This window comes from Mastigoproctus giganteus, chromosome 5 (assembly GCF_048544385.1).
Source record: "Mastigoproctus giganteus isolate SK-2022 chromosome 5, ASM4854438v1, whole genome shotgun sequence".
In the NCBI taxonomy this organism is placed as follows: Eukaryota; Metazoa; Arthropoda; class Arachnida; order Uropygi; family Thelyphonidae; genus Mastigoproctus; species Mastigoproctus giganteus.
Window position 1 is genome coordinate 240,382,427 of NC_143579.1, and position 19,170 is coordinate 240,401,596.

Below are 19,170 nucleotides of genomic sequence, written 5' to 3' on the forward strand. Positions count from 1 at the left end.
GGCCGATGATTTCAAGCTAATTCTCCAACTGCACTGCCACATTTACTTAATGCCCTGCACGATCATCTCCGGCTTCTGACCATTTTTTTTCTAGAAAAACTTCGGTACTTTAATTCACTGAAGGAGTATTCTTTCCTTCTGAACTAGCTGGCAAAACTTCTGGACACTATCATTCCCAACCGATTAATGGAATATTTTCAGCGCTTCATCTGCGACAGCAAACATGGCTTCACCAGGGGCCGCTCAATTACCCCTAATCTTCTCTCTATCTGGCAGCAAGTTCTAGACACCGTCGATTGCGGAGGACAGATTGATGTGATTTACACAGATCTTACTAAATCTTTTGAGATTGTCCCGCACAATCATCTTCCAAAAAAACTAAGCCACTATGGATAACTTGACCCTGTACTATCCTGGTTGATGAGTTTTATTTCAAGGGAAGTTTTCCATCGAGAGGATTACCACAGGGATCATCTCTTGGGCCACTTTTATTCACCATCTTTGTCAATCGTCTACCACAATTTGTAGAGGGAGATGGTATTAAGATCCTAATGTTTGCTGACGATCTGAAACGATATTCGCCTATGAACAGTCAAGACGATGCAGTTAACCTTCAGGTTGCTCTCAACTCTTTCGCTAATTGGGTTGCTTTGAATGGTTTGGAGGTCAATACTAGGAAATACAGCTCTATTTCATTTGCAGCTTCGAGGAAAACAGATTTTAGTTAACCAATATTACATCAAGGAGATGCCGATTTCCAGATTTGACGAAGTCAAAGATGTGGGAGTTACTTTTATCGCTGCATGTGGGTTTCATAAACATGTTAGAAATATATTAAACCAAGCGACAGACGTACAGATTTCAAGATCCTCAGTTCTTTGTGCTCCTATTCAAGACAACTATACTCGCTATGCTGGAGTTTGCTTCTCCTATATGGAACCCACACTATGCATACTTGATACAACAAATAGAATCGCTCCACATGAAAGTTTTCTACTATCTCTCTACACTTCCACTATCTCTCCACTAACCCCATGTTTTACCACAGGATCTTCTACCGGAATCTCTGTTCCTACTTCAAGCTTCAATCTCTGGAAACTCGGCGAACTGTTCTTGATTTAAAACTGTTGTACCACATCTTCGCTGGTTCAATCTACCTGCTGGATCTCCTGTGCCATATTGACCTTCACGCTCCAGTGGTGGCTACTAGACAGAAGACTACATTCCACATCGGTAACTCCAGATTAGAGATATCCAGGAACTCCTTCTTCAAAAGAACATTGGCACTCATGAACAAGTTTGACTTGGATATGGCTGGGAACAAGAAACAATTTCACAGAACTATTTGGAGTAAGTTGACCGATTGACGGATGAGTTCTGGGCTAAAGGTGTCCTCATTAATTCGTGTGTGTGATGTCTCCTGCAGCAAACTGCTTTCTGCGAGATTACATAGCGCTGGACTTGACGTCACGAATACCTTTTTTTATTTCCTTGAATTGGACTTTTCGTTTCAATGAACTTTCATTGTACAAATGTGTTATTCTTCTGTTTATTTTCATGTTTTGTACAATCTTCGTTCTGTTATACTGAGCGCGTGTCTCTTGTGTATATTATTTGTTAATAAAAAAATAAACAAAACATAAGATTGTTTTCTTCGCCGATATTTCCCTTTTTTCTTGGTTTCCCACGCTCTTAAATTCTTGATTTAAAACGTAACGTGTGCAGAAAATAATTGAAACGTAAAACTAATTAGCATCTTCATTGCCGTAACGTTGCAACATTAAACTGAAATCTCATCGTCAGAGAATATTATTATAACTGCCGTTCGGTTAAAAAAGAAGTTCGCTTTTGTTCAACTGCACGCGTTTATTCTTCCGCCGCTGTTCCTTCGTGGCCTTTTAAAGAATTTTCAGCGTCGCGTTTGCCACTTCTGCTCGGAAGACTTTAAAAATCCTTCCGCGCCACATTTCTGCTTTGGAACGCGTATTCCCTTCGCTCGAAGCACCCCAGGGTCGCGAGCTGTTTTGTCCGCACGAGTTTCATCCGGAGGTGTAATTGCCTCCCGCGGAGACGAGGAGGGCAGGCTGCAGCGACAGCGAATGTTGTTCCCATGGAGATGGAGCGCATTGCTCGAAATGCCGAAGATTTATGGGCTCGCGAACGAGGCACTTAGAAATCCCCCCCCCCCGTATACGAGAGTCTGCCATTGTTGCTCTAATGACTGCGCGACTTCGCTTCGCGGGATGCTTTTTTTCCGCTAATTACTGCTTCATTCAGTTCCCCACAGGTGGCGGGCACGCGAGCGTTCATTTGGTGTTGAATGGGTGGGAAGAGGAGAGGAGGGGGAGGAGGAAGCCTTCTTTTTATTGTCGACATTTTATTTGCCTTCTCTAACGAATCTTGCCTTTTAGTGAATGAGGGCGAACCCGGGAAATGAGTACGGTTTTCACGTCTAAATTGATCTCGTCGCAGACGTCAGCTGCAGCACGCGCCGTCGCTCACTCTTTAATTCGGTCGTGACAAGTTTCCGACTGCAAAATGTCTTTCTGTCAACTCCGCCGACTTCCACGCGCTGGCTCAGTGACACCGAACCCGATGACGCGAAACCCCTTTTTCTTTCTCTCCTCGCGCGCCACTCCGAGAAAAGTCGACCGTCTCGTTGCTATGGAAACCGAGTCCGAAGTTTACAATTCGGCGTTCTTCGGCGTAATTGGGTCTCGGATTCGACAAAGCGATTGAACTCCGGCCGCAGGTATAAGTTCGTGCGAGGACTCCGCTGGCAAACAGAAGTGCGAGTTCGGTTGCAGACGAGGGGCAATTTCCGGAGTGGTGAGCGCCAAACAGCGCAATTAAATCCGGGCTCGATACGGTGTGTGTAAGCGCGGCTTCCGCTTTTTACATCTTCATTTCCTGCGGAGTTGCGAGCTCACCTCGTGTGGGCAACCGCGCGGGTTTTCTTCGAGACAGACGCCAGGTGGCGTTGCGTGAAAGTTACAATTTATTGCTGGCGGCCATCCGGGCCAGAAACAACGCCGCACGTGAGGCAAAGTTAGCTATTCATTTCGCCCGCAAGAAAAAGTGTTATCGGCGACATCTAGCGGCACTTGAGGGCAGGATGCGGACGTTCTTCGAAAGCGGACTCGATGTTTGTTTGCGTGGCCGAGCCAGGAACTGCGGCGTGTGTATTACGGTACATTGTTTGCACGAGCCAGTTGCGAGGGAATGTTTTGGCAAACGTCCAAATTCGTCACGCGCGAACGTGCCACGGGTGTTTGTACGGATTTTTTCGAACGGGGTGGGCACTGGGTTAAGCAAACTTACGCTCGTGATGCGCTCTGCGGGCGAAAGATGCGAACTATAAAAAGAACGGCTCAATCGCCGCTTTCAGAGCACCCCGAGGAACTTGAACTCGCACTGTTTATCAACACCGAGTTCCGATGATATGTGCGAGGAGCCGCGGCGGGTTTCGTCAAAAGGAGTGAAGTTCTTCTACGCAAAGCGTGGCAGTAATTTTTGCTATAATCGAAAACTCGGAGTTAATGAGGGAGCAGCCTCCCCCCTTGTCCCACACGTGTTCGTCGTGGCTCACAACGACAAATCGTTTTAATGTACCAAAGAACCGAATTCCCTCCACCCTTCCAAACAGAACGAACTTTTCACACGTGGTGGAGTTGGTCGACCGCGTTTCTGTGGTTTTTCATCCATCAAAATCAAGCAGATGGCCCACAGAATGCGACGAATTGAAATCCACCCGATGCCACGCTAACATTCCTATGAGATAATGTAACCATCCTGGACTGTATACACCCTCGCCTAAAAGTTTGGAATCACAGAGCATGATAGCATTTTTTAAATTAATATTAAGAATTGAAAAATTTACACCAAAAAGGCCAGGTCCAGAAAAAACCATCAAGTCCGGCATTCTGGCAATTAAATTTATAATACAGTAGTGTCTTCAACGTTATTCCATGCGATCTGCAGGGTTCACTTCACGGACTTGATGGTCGAGATGATCCCGTAAAAGCTTTATTGGATTTAAGTCAGGCGACTAGGGTGGCTACACCTATTTCGCAATACTCCCGCTTTCTGTTTACTCGCTAGAAAGACCCGACACATCTTAGAGCTGTACCTCGGGTAATTGTCTCGTTGGAATATAAAATTTCTTTCACAAAGTCGAAGTCCAGAGGACATTGCATTATGTTGAAGAATGTTTTTATAACTTTCTTTTCTGAAAATTCCTTCAATTCTGACAATGTCATCCGCTCCAGAAAAACAGAAGCAACCCCAGATCACGATGGAACCACCACCTTGCTTGACTGTACCTTTCCCTGTGTATTTTTGGGTTATGAGCATGCTCTACATTTGAGTCTCCTTAAATACATCGCAATCAGTCACTTCTAGGGGCGTGTATCATCCCTCCCTCCCTCCCCCAGCTAGACTTTGTCTTTGCTATCGATTCGGTGAACCGCTGTTGGCCGCGACACCTGAAGCGGAGGAACGCGTGTTGTGTTTCTTCGCGACATCGTCTATCGGGCTCGTGCTAACAGGGGGATGCGGGTGTTTGTTTACAGGGGCGTCACTGGGTGGTCTGTAGTACGCGTCACGGATTGCGGGGTCAACCGTTGGCGTTGAAGGTCTTGGGCGTGCTTGAAATGCGTTTCTCCTTTCATTGTGGGCCGTTGTCGGGTGTTCCTCCCCTTCCACAACAAATCCCTTCGATGTCCATATTTATTGGTAATGAGGACGTGGTGCAGAGCAAAATTCTTTACTGAGCGAGAGAAACAACCCTAATGGTATTGTTTTGGCGGTTGACCTATATTCCTCTGAAGAATTCTTCTAACTGTGAATATTCCTCTGACTGTGAATTAAGGGGGTGAACGCATGACCTCGACACTGGTGTATACAGTACTGTGGCTGGAATATCTATAAAGTAATCGATTTTAAAACTGGAAAGAAATATTTACCTGTTGGGATTATGTAGACGAGAAGGAAATCTTTTTTGCTCCATTCAGTTCAGTGGAACTTAGATGGCTACGCCAACTAGGAGGATTTGAATCCATCATATAGGGAAAACATCGGCACTCTGTCGAAATTACTAACCAATAGAAGTTGATGTTCCTAACACAAATGATATTATCACAGATCACCCATCGCAGCAGTACACACAATCCTCTCCTTCCCCTAAGGATGAAAGGGAATAACTTGCCTGCCTGAACAGTGGTTCCAGCAAACACCATGAAATATTTCAATGGACTTCAAACGGATCTTTAACAATGGTTTTTATTCAGTTAGTTCTTCCCTAGCAGGGAAGAACTAACTGTAAAGTCCCACTTAATCCCAAGAAGCTGTGACTCACTTTGCATAAGAGTAGAATTTTTCTAGAAATCTTCAACTTAGAAGATTTCTAGAAAACTCCTTTGTGCAGTCTCAACTGTCCAATTCTCTTTATATTTTAACTCCATTACACTTTATGGCAGAGCAATATGGTCTTAGTTGCTAATGCTCCTAAAAACCAAACAACAAACACACACACACTTTATGTAAATATCAAATAACAATTGAAATTCAATACTGGAAATTGTACAATATTATTGTAATTATGCAATTAACATTTTTGCACAACTCTAGTCTTGCATGCTCTGCATGAGATCGGTGCAAAAAATTAATGAGTAATGATAATAAATCATTTCCATCCAGTTATCGTCCCACTACGCTTACTTCGATACTTTTCAAAGTAATGGAGAATTCCTTTAACTCCTAAACTATCTAGAAACCTTTCGTTTGATCACCGATCGCCAGTATGGATTCCGTCAGAATCGATCCACCGGTGATATTCTGGTTTGTGTCACCTGTCTATTGAAAAAGTCATTGGAAAATTTCTTGAGATTCAAGCAGTTGCTGTCGACATTTCAAAAGCTTTTGATCATGTTTGGCATAAAGGTATTCTAAACAAGCTTCCATCTTATGGTTTGCCAACTTTTTTGTTTGTAATTGGGTGTCCAGCTTTCTCTTTGACCCCTCACTGCAGATGATGGTAGACGGCTCTCTGTTTTCTAACTTCTCCACTAATGCTAGTGTTCTCCAAAGTCATCCTTTCTCACACTCTTTATCTCTTGTATATTAATGACCTTTTTCCATTGACTGGAAATCTTTTACTGTTCGGCGTCTAACTCACTGACCAACTTTTTTTTCTTCCTCATTTTCAAATTCACTTTCCGTTTTCTGGAACAACCTTTATTTTCTGAAAATTACAGTCTACAGAAATTGAAGTGCGATGTCAAATTTACACCAAAAAGACCAAGTCCAAAAAAGACCATCAAGTTCGGCATTCTAGCAATTAAATTTATAATACAGTAGTGTCTTCAGACATTATTTGTCTTCAGACTTCTTTGGTCTTCTCAATCTTCAGCCACGCATGGAGTTAATACTTTCGGGGGTTTCATAAAAAAATACATTTCCCTAATAAGAGTAAAACTGATTATTGAGATTGAGGGAAAGATGACCATTCCCTAAGTAGGATTAGCGAACTGAAAATGACAGTTAATTGATGAAAGAAACTACTTTTTGAAGACCGCTGATAAACTGACCTTTAGAACACGCACGGTCTTCCCATACACGTACATTCAGAGAGCAATGAGCCGTTGCAAATAAAAGCGATTCTAATTAGGCCGCAGCTTCGCCCCTTAAAGAGTTCCCCAGAGGACCACGAGCAGCTCTTGACGGCGGTCATTAATCTGCTTCAGGAACATCCCCGCGGCCACAAGTGGCAAATGACATTTTTGTCACCGTGCCAGTATTTCACGCGCATTATGTCTAGGACGCCGTGCTTTCTTCTGTTGCCGTCTGCGCAGGGACGATAAGACACACCTTGGCGAAGAAAGGTCAAAAGACTGTTGCAGTTGCGGAACGCTGGAGATCGTGCACTCCGGCAGTGAGGGAAGGTGCGATCCTCCGTGCGTGGATAAAACAGGAAGTCCTCCGTGTGCGTTATTTATTATAGTGCAATTGTATTCCCCCCCACCCACCCTCGATTCTGTTGTGCACAGAATGTGATTATTGGCCGGACAGGTGTCTGAAGAATAAGAAAATTGTGAAGAAAAAACGATACTTACACTGACACCGAAAGCGTTGGACAGTATTCGGTTCCGTTGGCTTGGAATTCCCACCACGCTTGCGACACCTGGCGAGGCACGGAGTAGTGAAAGATCTGCACATCCTTGAAGCTCTTGTAAGGGAACAACTGGCGGGGTTCGAGAATCTGGCTGGTTTGTAACTCTGCAAAGAAAGAGGGGCGTGTTTGGTTAAAAGGAACATCTGAATGCAGTTGGGACCCACCCCAGAAAGGGGTGGGGAAATGTCTGTAAATTGCTCGCGTTAAAGTAGTTTTATTTATTCGAATTCAGTATGGTTATGTGATGGATATGGTGATCTTCACTGGATGCAAATAGCTTCCAGCCAGCGGTTGGAATGGGTATGCAGGAGCTGTCGATATTTGGGAATATCAGAGGTCAGTGTTGTTGCCCACTTGTCAGGAGTGGTTCGCGACCAACGAGCCTGAAAATTCAAAGTTGCTCATCTATGTAATTCTTATCCCGAGGTGGTTGTTGATAACATTATCCTTTATCCGAATCCCGAATTTTTCTAAACCGTGGTTTAAATAAAAGGTAAGAGTTTAGGGTGGACACGACTTATGAAATTAATGGAATCAGAAGGTTGAAAGGGGCAGTTACAACAAGGACTACTGCTTTAATGGCAAAACAGAGAAGACTGAGATTAGCCATGGAACAGAGTCTTCTTTGGAAAAGGCAGGCGATTAGAACTGTGTTTTAGGGGATAAAGGAATAAATTGTGTTGAGGTCATTGCACACACCAATAGCTTCGGCATCATCGTTAGCAGAGTGCGAACAACTGGAAAATTGAAGCCAGCGGGAGTTGCGAACTCTCACTGAGGAAAATTACTTCGCTGTTAGGAAAGTTAGATTGGAGAGAGCCCAGTTTTAAAGAAAGGAATTCAAAGGATTTCGAGTGATTTCTTAAGTTGGAAGAATAGGAGCAACAGAAGAATTTGACAGAATGGGACAGACAGATTTTAAACCACAAGAGATCATTAAGAGGGGATTACGTAATAGAAGACTGAGAAGGAATGTCGGAGCGGACATGTGCATAAATACCACCTTTGAAGCGAAAGCTAATGAGGTGAGTTGTGATTGAAGAAAGAGATAAATGGGATTTTCTACCAAGAAGTGGGCCTGGCCGATTGCAGTGAGAAGTGCAATCGGCCAAGGCGATTGACGGCACTTTTGCTGGTTGATGCTGATCATCTTGAACCATGCAAAGTTTTCTTAAGACAAGATAAGAGCTGTAATTTTTTTTTAATCGTTTTTTCCTTTTTTTTTTTTTATTTGTGAGGGACTTTTGAATTCGATAAAACTGAACTGCATCCTGAAAAGAATTAAACAGTCCTGCGATTTCATTCATAAATGCTCTTGATGTCCTTGACAAACAGTAAAAGAGTCCTTGGGATGAAATGTGGCAAACTTATCGCCGCATTTTTATAGTGGGTTACGAAGCCAGAGAGAGAGAGAGAGAGAGCGCGCCTCCCTCTCTTCCCCTATCAGCTTTCAGTGGCATTATACTTATTTGGCTCCATTTCATAGACAGTTTCATGCCAAATCAAATACCCACAACTTAATGTTGCCCTGTCCCGATACTCAAAGAGCCTTGACGTTCACCTTTCACAAACAACCGAGGTTAAATTCAGCTAACTCAACTGTGACCATCCAAGTTTTGTTACCATACCTTTGTGCAGGATCACTGTTTTTAGAAAAAAAAAAAGAAGTTACTACATAAATAAAATAACGAAAAGCATTTCTGGCCCAGAGAAACATGGCCATCGATGCACCTAAACGAGTTCTAGAATACTTCCAGGATGACAAATCCTCTGAGCAAGTTGTATTGTTTTGCAAGGGGAACACCATGGAATTGGCAAAATTTTGCGTGGCACTTCGTAAATGGTGTAAAAGTGTCCTAATCCTTTTGTGACATCCAACTTCACAGGGGTTTGTCAAAATGGTTTGACGTGACCTTGCCTTAACAAAGCCAATTTTTTTTTTTTTTTTTCACAGAGGCTTCTGCATTCTGTCTTCAATCACCTATACTTTTTCCTGGCACATAATTTAAACTTGTACGTTTATGATCGTCCATTTCTCCCTTTGAGTCGCCTCTTTAAATGGAAAAGACATCAGCCCATCTCCAGCGTGGAGGATCTTCGTCAAAATCAAAGTATGTCCGCTCTGTTTATTATCGATAAAGTTTGACGACATCCTCCGCGGCAAGGGTTCATCAGCATCTGCTGTACCTTCCTAACTGCGATAATTTTTCTTCCAGCTCCTTCGCAATATTTCCTCAGGATACGCTGCTCCCGCCTATAACTTTAAAAATTCATCACGTGTCGATGTTAAATATTAACGCACTGTTCTTCCAACACCCCCTCCCCCTCTTTCCGACGATGAAACGTACAGCCTCGCGTGCCACTAAACTTTAAGAAAACTTGACTCCTTGAAGAGGCAATTATAGTTGTTCTGCTCGGAAGATAATTGTACCATACAAATATAAAAATGGTCAAGGTGTACTCTGTAATGTTGTGTCAGACAGACACCGGCAAATAATTCTAATGCTCCTGTTAATCTCCATAGCAACTAAGGGTAGGAGAATGAGAATTTGGTCTGAAAATTGCGTGAGCTGTGGGTGCTTTACGAGAAATCCAACCCAACTTTAGTATTTGTGTTAGTGGTAGTAGAGGCAAATGATACAAGAAAGCAAGCTTATGCAGAATTAGCCAAAAATAAACACCCCCTTTTCCATTTCACCAATCCAACCCTTCCAATAGTTTGTCGAATTTATTCAAACTGCCCACTTCCACAACAACCGATGGCAGCTTGTTCCAGCAACCAACCACTCATTACACGAAGGAAAACTTCCACACTTCTGTTCTGCAGCCTCCTTCCTCAATTTGAATTTATGCCCCCTCATGTGCGTAGTCTGATCAAGAGGAAAATCCCATCAGCATTGAGCTTTGCTCAATCGAAATCTTTCTTGATAAGGGCACGTCTTTCTTCCTCTCACCAATGTTGTTGCCCGTCTCTATACTCGTTCCAGCAGCTCTACATCCTTGTTAAAATGAGGCTTTCAGTGCAAAATGCAATACTCAAGATGTGGCCTGCTACGTCACAGTATCCAATCAGATTGGTCAGACATAATCTGTCCATAACATGCTGTGACTACACTGTAATTGCATTCCTGTCTGGATGGTCCTGCACTACTTTAACCAGTGACTCCAATATTTTCCCAGGAAGAGACGTTAAGCTAAGAGACCTGTAATTGCTTGTGTTACCCTTTGGTCTCCTTTGTGAATTGGGAATACATAAGCGCGTGCTGCACAGGGAACTCACCTGAATCCAGAGATAATTTCATAATCATGGCTAAGGGTTTGCTTACTTCCCGTGCTCTGGGAATTTGAAGTTTTCTTTTTGTGAACTTCTTATTGGGAAATGAAATTAAAAGGAGATTGAGCGACGCGTGTTGTTGCGAAGAGATGGACCAGGGGTGCCTTCCCGGCATCTAAAGATAACCCTGAGAATACGGAAACGTCCTTTTCGTATCTCATATTTCTGAAACGTTTACATTTTCAGGAAGTTCACGATCTGGAATTCCTGGTGGTTTCTTTAAAGATGTCTTGGAGTCGCAATTTGAACTGGGCTGTTGCAAAATAATAGTCCAGGATCAAAAAAATCCAGTTCGTTGGATGCGATGCGCGTGTTAACCCGAACACAACGAAAACCTCCGAAGATCGATTTTCTTTTCCTTTTGCCGAAATTCTCTCCCCTCGACTGCGTGTCTCGTAGCGTTGCATCTAAAAACGCCGCAATCGGAGAGTGCCGTTTAATTCCTCAACCGATTTTCCCTCCCGTAAAAAACGTTCCGCTGTCGTCTGCTAAAAGTGAGAATTACCTGCTGAGAAACGCAAATCCCGATCGGTTGCCAACATTACAACCGCGGTTCGCCATTTTGGGGTGGTTCCTCGGGATAACGGAAGGGGTCATTTATTTTCTGAATCAGATCTCGTGCTGCGGATCGACTGCGTAATTATCTCCGTGTTAGGCACGCGCCGTCGATGGGTTTTCTTTTTATTGCCGCGCCGAAGAGAGGGGAGGGGGGATTGAGAACGGGGATCGATGGCCGAACAAAATTTGAGCCTTGATTTCCGTGTTGACCTCATTTTCGGATTTCCCTTGAATGTATTTCGGGGGTTACGTTCCTTGCTGGCGGGTCGATGTTAGCGACTTAACTGTAAAGCGGAACGGACGAGTTGCGTGGCGAGCACGTGCAGGTGTGATATTAAGCAGCTGGCGGCGGCGGGGTTGTAATTCGATGTGTGGCGGGGGTTGGCCATCGACGGGATTTCAGTGGCGAAGCAGAATCGACAGCCCGTTGAAGCTGGCTTGGTAATTTGCCCGTAACCTTTGAAAGCGTTTCCCCCAAATTTGGAGTCGAGTTTTCAAATAAATGCCGGTAGGTAGAGCCACCTATGGCGTTGCTAATAGAAAAAAAAAAAAAAAAAAAGGAAAAAAGGAAAATTGCCTCGATTGTGGGCTTCCCAAAGTAAATTGTGTTCCTCCCACTGCAACTTAAATTAATAATAGTGGGTGGCGACAGTAAGGCCACCTGGTGGCCTTATAAGCAGTTTCTCAGTTGGCTCGTGGGTGCTCGGTTTGTTTACGAATGGGAGAGAATGGAAGACAAAGTGGACCGTTCCATTGAAAGTGTGGAGGGGGAAGGAAGGAAACGTGGATCTCATGGCGGTTTCGTTCACTGTCCGTGAAGTGTTCGTACAGATCGCGGACTGGGAACCCAGCAGCGTGGATCACGTGAGTGTAACGGGAGACCCCCGTCAACTTCCTACTCGCGTTTACTCTTGGGAGGACGGCTTCCCTTTTAACCGGTTCATTACGAACTCAATCGATTGTTGCCGATCGATGTCCGCACGAAGAACGGCTTCCGATTACAAATCTTTACGGAAGGGGGGGGTTGACAGAGACCCTGAAGGGAACCAGTTCGGTACGTTCGTTTTCATTTTGAAGCACAGGGGGCGCGAGCAACGCATTTTGAGCAGTAACAAGGGCTCCACCTGGTGAGGTTTATTATTATTATTATTATTATTATCCGTTTATTTCCATAAGGAAACCACCCCGGGACGGCAAAGTGCCAGGAGGGTGCTAAGTACATATCAGGGTACGAGATACTACGTGCAGTGGGTTACATATACTGAACACGTAGTCTCGTCCCGAAATACATTTTATACACATTTTATGTTTAATATATACAGTATTTACACATTGATGATTCTGTACATACAATATACAACTCATATATTTACAATTCAGTAATAATTCCATCTATAACTTACATATTTACATAACTGTTAGAGAAGGTATATTTTTACAGTCAACAAATTATTATTGTTCTTAAAGCAGAAAGTTTCTCTTTTACTCACAATTCTTTGGTACTTTGCAGCCGATTCATATTTCGGTAAGTCTGTACGAATTCTGGAAGATCTCTTTCCAGTAACAATTCTGGAAGATCTCTTTATGTTGCATCTTCACACAGTTTTTCACCATCTTAGGAGTTAATTTTTTTGCTGCATTTGATGGGAAGAATCTTTGCAGGCTATTAAGATTGATCAGGACCGGACGCAGTGGATTATTTACTTCGCCGCAACGTCTAGCAGTGGCACGCGGTTTGACCAGAATATTATCCAGGACTGGAGCATCCACTCTGCCTGTGAGCATTTGTGCGAGAGAGAGAGTGTGTATGTTCCTGTTAATTGTCCGCTGCATCCAGGGTGTGATGTTAAGATTTGAGTAGAGAATGACCCTTGAAATAGTAGAAGGGTGGCCAGCAACTCTGTTAAGCCATCGCAAGAACCAGTACTCGATCCCAAGGCCGGACTTATAATGTGAATATGGAGCTGAAGACCAGATTTGCAATTGGCAGGACACATTAAAATGTACTTGGTCGCTAGCTGAGGATCCCTAATTCCTACCAGTTCCTGTCTGGTAGCCCATAAACCAGCGAATATTTTTGTCTTCATATGGGCGAAGTGTTGAGCAAAGGTGAGTCTGTCATCCCACTTAAGACCCAGGTCCAGGTGAGTGTACACTGTTTTCATCCGAGATTCGTTCACAGAGATCGAGATGTCATTTTTATTCTGCTCGGAAATTGTGGTCATTTGGGCAGACTTCTGTGCATTAATACGGAGCCCGACGCAATCCAGGTAGTTCTCAAATTCTTGGATTGTGATATTTGCAATCTGGCAAAAACCTTCTGCTGATTGCTTTCAATATGTTATAAAATTGTAGTACCGTCCCAGAAACGGCTCCAGGGCGGCCGCGAAGAGGGTAGCCGAAAGAACTCCCCCCTGTGGCAGTCTTCGCGAGATGGTAAAGCAAGATTGTAACTTTTGGTGCTTAACAGTCATTTTTCTGTATTCTAGCAGGCTGCTTATTATAGTTATTAAATTTCCTCTTGCATTAAAATAATTCCTTAAAATCGCAATGAGCGCTGGAATTGAGACGTTGTCGTAGGCTGCAGAGATATCCAAAAAATATTATCAATGCTGTTTCTTGTATTCTGTCTATCTTGTGAACTCCTCTGATCATTTGGTCGTCCCGGAGTATAAACAGAAAATTTATTTATTTATTATTTATTTAATTTGTTTTTTCTCAATTAGTGCTTTCTGCACGCGAAAAAGGGTTTCCAGTAAGTTTGTTATTGTTGAACTCCCTAAAAAGATTGAGTGCAAATGTGGTGGTCTATGGCTGAAGCAGTGTTGGTTGATGATAGGAAGCAGTGCTTTTTGAAATACCTTTTGTATGGTGCAAATAACAGAAATTGGTCTGTAATCCTTAACCAATTTTGGGTGTTTAATCTTTGGTATTGGGGTTACAATGTAATTTTTCCAAGCTTCCTGATGATTTTCTGGTAGATGTACGGTAATACATCTATTACAAATGGGCTACTTATTTTAAGGATGAACATTTGGAAATTTGTCTGGTCCAACAGTGGTCTTATTGGGCAGATCGCTGATTGCTTTCATTACGCTCTCTTTGGTGAAGGCGCTTCCGTAGCCAGGTGGGAAGGAGCAGCAGCGCGTAGCACACGCTTCTTGATTAGGGGGTTCGAGCTCGTCACCACCAAATACGGAAGATGCGGAAAGGTCATGGAATGACCACCGCATATTCTCGGAGCAATATGGCCTTAGTTGCTAATGCTCCTAAAAACCAAACAACAACAACAACTCTTGGGTGATTTGTATTTCATTCAATGGAGGTCTTGTTGGTTCCTCTCTTGCCGAATAGTTTCTCTTGTTTAAATCTTTCGGGAGTCCTAAAATTTTGTTACCATTATCAGTGTTCTCAATTTGTTTCGGTGCAGGAAGGTTACCAAAAGTGTTATTAGCCCACTCCTTGAAAATGCATTCGGTCTTATTCTCTTTGCTATTTCTATTGCTTTTAATTCTTTTTGTTCGTTTCAGTTTGTTATGAACATCATTGGAGTGTGCCTGTCGTTTTGCTTTGATGAAATGTGCTCTTTCTTTCTTATAACGAATGTGATCGGCAGGATGACCCGTTCTTTGCCATTTTCTCTACAGTTTTTGCTTCCTGAGGAAACTTGCTTTCAGTTGTGGGTTAAACCATTCTTTTGTTCTCTCAGATATTTTGATTTCTTTTGCTGCTCCTTCCAATGCTGTTTGGTATAGCTTTTTAGTGATCATTTCTAAAGCTTCGTCTACTGGCTTTTCTTGCAGGTCATTCCAGTTGTAACTAGTCAGGTGACTGAGAATGACCTCTGATTTAATATACTTCACGGAGAAAAGATACTTACTTTGCTTTGCCCAGTTGTAACTAGTCAGGTGACTGAGAATCTTCGGCCAGCGTGTCATAGGTCATCAGTGCGTGCAATAAAAATTGAACCGAATTCCCGCAACAGTGCTCGAGTCGGTTAACGTTCAAAGCGGAATTGGACGGGCAGTCTTTCTTATCGGGAAGATACGAACGATAGAATTTTTCTTTTTTCTTTTTTTCTGCACATTCAAAAATCATTTAAAAAAAACTGCTTTGTTTCCGAGGGGTGCGAGATTGGCGCGACGAGGGACGGAATGACGATCGCTCAGTGTCCTTTTCCGTTCTGCGGTTTATCGTGTTGTGCACGTAGGCCGAGGAGCTCGTACAACGACGAGGACCGGCTTTGTGGGGTTTTGCACTGGGCCAGTAACTCCGGTAATTAAACGGTACCGTAGTCATGGCAACGTCGTAAACAATTACGACATCGGCAGCTAATTCATTCTCTCTCTCTCTCTCTCTCGAGCAGATCGTGTAGCACACGACGACCACTCTCAAATGCTCCGACTGCGGATTACCTCGGTTTATTTTATTGCGTAATCAGCCGACGTCTTAATGCTCGTCAATCACTGCCGGCCCCGCGCTCGCAGTTACGACCGAAAGAGACGCAGTTGGCAGGGACGTTTCTCTTCTGCCGCATTTTCCGCTGAATTTTTGGTGCACGAGACTTGTGTCGTCGGAGGTCAGAGGTCATCCAGGTCGCTCGAAAAGGTCATTAAAAGAAATCAAACGCGGCAGCGTCAGCTGGCAAAATGCCTTCGCGCAACATACGCCCAAGCCCGCTTTTATCGGGTTCGGCATGATCGCTTTAATGCCTCGTGCACCAGCTGCGCCCTTCCCGTTTCGCGAGAGGGGCGGGGGTTTATTCGGTAAATCGCGGCGATTGTGTTTACCGACGTCCGAGCATATCGAGTCCCCGCTCCGTCGAATGGGTTGCACAAATCTCTTTTGCATCGGGGCGCGTGCTGCGGTGAATACAAACGACGTGATTGCTATTCGGAACTGCGCCGCCACCAGAAGGTGCCGCTTAAACTTACAAGGCGGGGTCTGAAAGGTGATCACTTGCACGTGCATGCATTAACCCTTTCCTCCCCCCCCCCCCAGCAGTGGGGGCGTTCACGAATCGAAAGCCGTGTCCAATGCGTTATGTCACGAATTAAAGCGGGATTATGGAACGAACCTCCTTCCTTCCCCCCCGATCCCCACCGTCGGTATGACACTGTGTGACGACATCGCACAGTTACCGTCGAGTACGAATGTTCTTCCGATACGACTGATCCTAAAGCGTGACGTCACCCCCAAAGGTACTAACTGGAAGCACGTGACATACGCGCGCAATAAAAAGTTGTCGCTTTCCGCTGTCATGGTTACGGTCTAAATTTTGGCGAGAAATATTCTTGCCGGGACACGACTAGCGTTGCTATGACTACGACACAAGCCCACCTAACGCCATGGCAACTCCAGTACCTCGGACGTGCGTAGCAGACGCTCGCGAGAACAACAATTGCAGCCAATTTGCGGCATTGTGTCCGCATTTCATGTACGCTCTTTAAATGTGCGCCGCTCTCACTCGGAGCCGTCTCGTGGGCTTTGACGGGAAGTGCCGTCATTAGCGCCGCAAACGAACGTTTCATTTTGAAGCCGTCAGCATCTGTTTCGCTTCTCTTAAAGGGGGGTGCCCTTTGCCCTCTCGTGCGTTGGCCCGAATGAAGTTCAACGCATATGCCGTTTTCACGCGAACATCTTTCATTAAGCGCCGCAATCCAAGGTCACACCGAGTGTTCGGCGAGACACACCCTCGGCCTCGTGCAAGAAAATGAGTCGACCATCGACGAGAGCACCTGCGATAATCTCACCTCGGGACGGCGCCCCTCGGGGGAACTCGGGCTCCCGCAGCCACATTTCCGACTCTTCTCGCCAGAGGCACTGCGTGGTAACGCTTGTCGCGCGTGTTTGAGGGAAAAACTCGGTTTCGACTGGGAAAAACGCATCAGATGGCGTCTCGAGCGGACGGGGGGAGAGAGAGAGAGAGAGAGATAATCTTTAATGCCCTTCACGGCCAAAAAGCCAGGGGTTTACATTTTTACAACCTCCCGAAACTTCCGGGAAAATAGAACAATTAATTTACAAAAACAGGGGGGGAGAGAAAGGCGGGGAGGATGGAGAGAACGACCTTTGCTTGGATGTTCTCGCGGGCACCGCCTTATTCGGGTGTACTGAACTCCGAGCGAAACGCCCGTAATTGGGCGAACGATTTCTAAGCGCATCCCACGTTGTCCCGCTAGCGAGGTGCAGTTCAAATCGTGTGGCCTACAACCACGTGCGCATGTCTCTATGAGAGTTTAGAACCAAGAAATGGACGTTACAAATTTTGCACGGTTTGATATGCTACGCCCTCCTCTCCTCTCGTCAAGAATCTCCAGATGTTGGTTGTTCAATGTATACCTACAGAACTAGAGGAGTGTGGTTAGTATCCTGAACAACTTTAGAGCAATCCAAGGTTCAGACCCACTCACTGAAACTGGTTCTCCTCAGATATTGATGACCAGGAGATAATAGATGGGCAATAAGAAGGACGGATCTCCTGGAGGCGAGTAGCCATTATACATTCAAGACGCATACTCTGTAAAATTTCATCAGATTTCACAAATATTGAATCACAGTACTGCCTTCTCCATCTTGGCAAGTTTAAAAGTTTTATGAGCATTACTCTATTTTCCACCTCCATTGACTAATATTCACCTTCAATACTTAGAAAACTCACTGGAATATACTTATTATTTATTTATTAGATCTGTTTATTGCTCTGCTCAAGAGATCTATCCTCCTGCTTGTTCAATCTGCGGACATGGCAATGGTTGTGGGTGATTTCAATTCTCAGTTCGCCAATTTAGGATTATCTCCTTGACTATAGACCACGGGCCCTCCTTGATATCCTTCACAGTTACGGTCTTGAACAAGTTATGAAATTTCCAACCAGGGATAATACGTACTTGGATCTTACATTCTCGTCTACTCAGAAGTTTCAAAGATTAATCCTACGTTCGTTCCACATACAGCTCACGTTCTTCGCGATTCCATTTCAGAATGGCTGACTGGTCACTACTCATTCTAACTCTCAGCAGTATGGACGAGCAGTTCTTCGATTCTGTTGAAGACATCGATGTTCTCACTAATATCCTGATCAACTGTGTCCACTCACTTATCTCAGACCTTGTTCCCCAGTCCCATCTGACAGCACGCCGTACTTGGTGTTACAGCGAGTTAATTCACGAAATTAAGTCGAAAGAATTGTACAGGAATAAGCAATCCGGCGAGGGATAATTCATTCGTTGAGATCTTCAGTGAGAGAAGTAAAAACTCATATTAAAGGATCAGAACACATACACCGAGTCAGTTGAGGATAGGCTAATCACACACACCGATCTGAAACCAGTCTGCATTTTCATGAAACGTAAAGTTAAACCCACTAGTAAGTTACAACTCCATAATCCGGATGGAATTCTCCTATCTGACGAATTCAATATTGCTCAAGAGTTTTCCAAACATTTTTCTGGAATTCAAACTAATCATACAAAGAGATCCGCCTCATTTCCTGATTTCACATCACTTAAACACGATGTTCAGTTAAACGCGATACACTGCCACTAAAGGATATGAAAAATGAGCAGAGCAAAGGTCCCCATGATATGCCAGCCTTGTTTTGGAAAAGACTGTTATCACTGCTCTAAAACCAATTGTACTTCGTATTTCAACTGTCTCAGGTTGAGTAAGTATCCGAAGCACTTCAAGCAAGTTAACATACTTCCAGTATTCAAACAAAGGTGATAAATTTCCTGTGTCGGATTGCGAGCCCATTAACTTGCCAAAAAGCCTTGCTGAACTCTTTGACACTTTAGTACAGAAACATCCCTTCGAATTCTTCACGCCTTTCTTTGATCAGATTCAACGTGGTTTGTTTGGGAAGGTCTGTGATCACCAGTGTGCTTCCTTTCAGGCAACTACCTCTGAAGTTCTTGACCATCTTCAATTTGACTCTGTTTATACATCCCTAAGGCATTTGATACAGTCTCTCAGGATAAACTAATTGAAAAAACCAAGCTATATGGAATCTATGAACCATTGCCCTCGTGGTACAGAGCTGTATTGCGCAACGTTCCCTGAGCGTTACATCAACAAAGTGAACTCAGACCCTTTGTCCCGCTAAGTG

The 19,170-nt window shown here is 44.1% G+C and overlaps 1 protein-coding gene across 1 annotated transcript in view; it reads right to left on the reverse strand.

Moving 5' to 3' along the window:
• Positions 1-19,170, reverse strand: part of LOC150086323 (post-GPI attachment to proteins factor 6-like) — an 89,029-nt gene that overhangs the window by 66,979 nt on the left and 2,880 nt on the right. Inside the window, exon 2 of the mRNA XM_090373832.1 lies at positions 7,113-7,275. Within this exon, the coding sequence (XP_090229958.1) occupies positions 7,113-7,275 (163 nt within the window). The remainder of the gene's footprint in view (positions 1-7,112; positions 7,276-19,170) is intronic.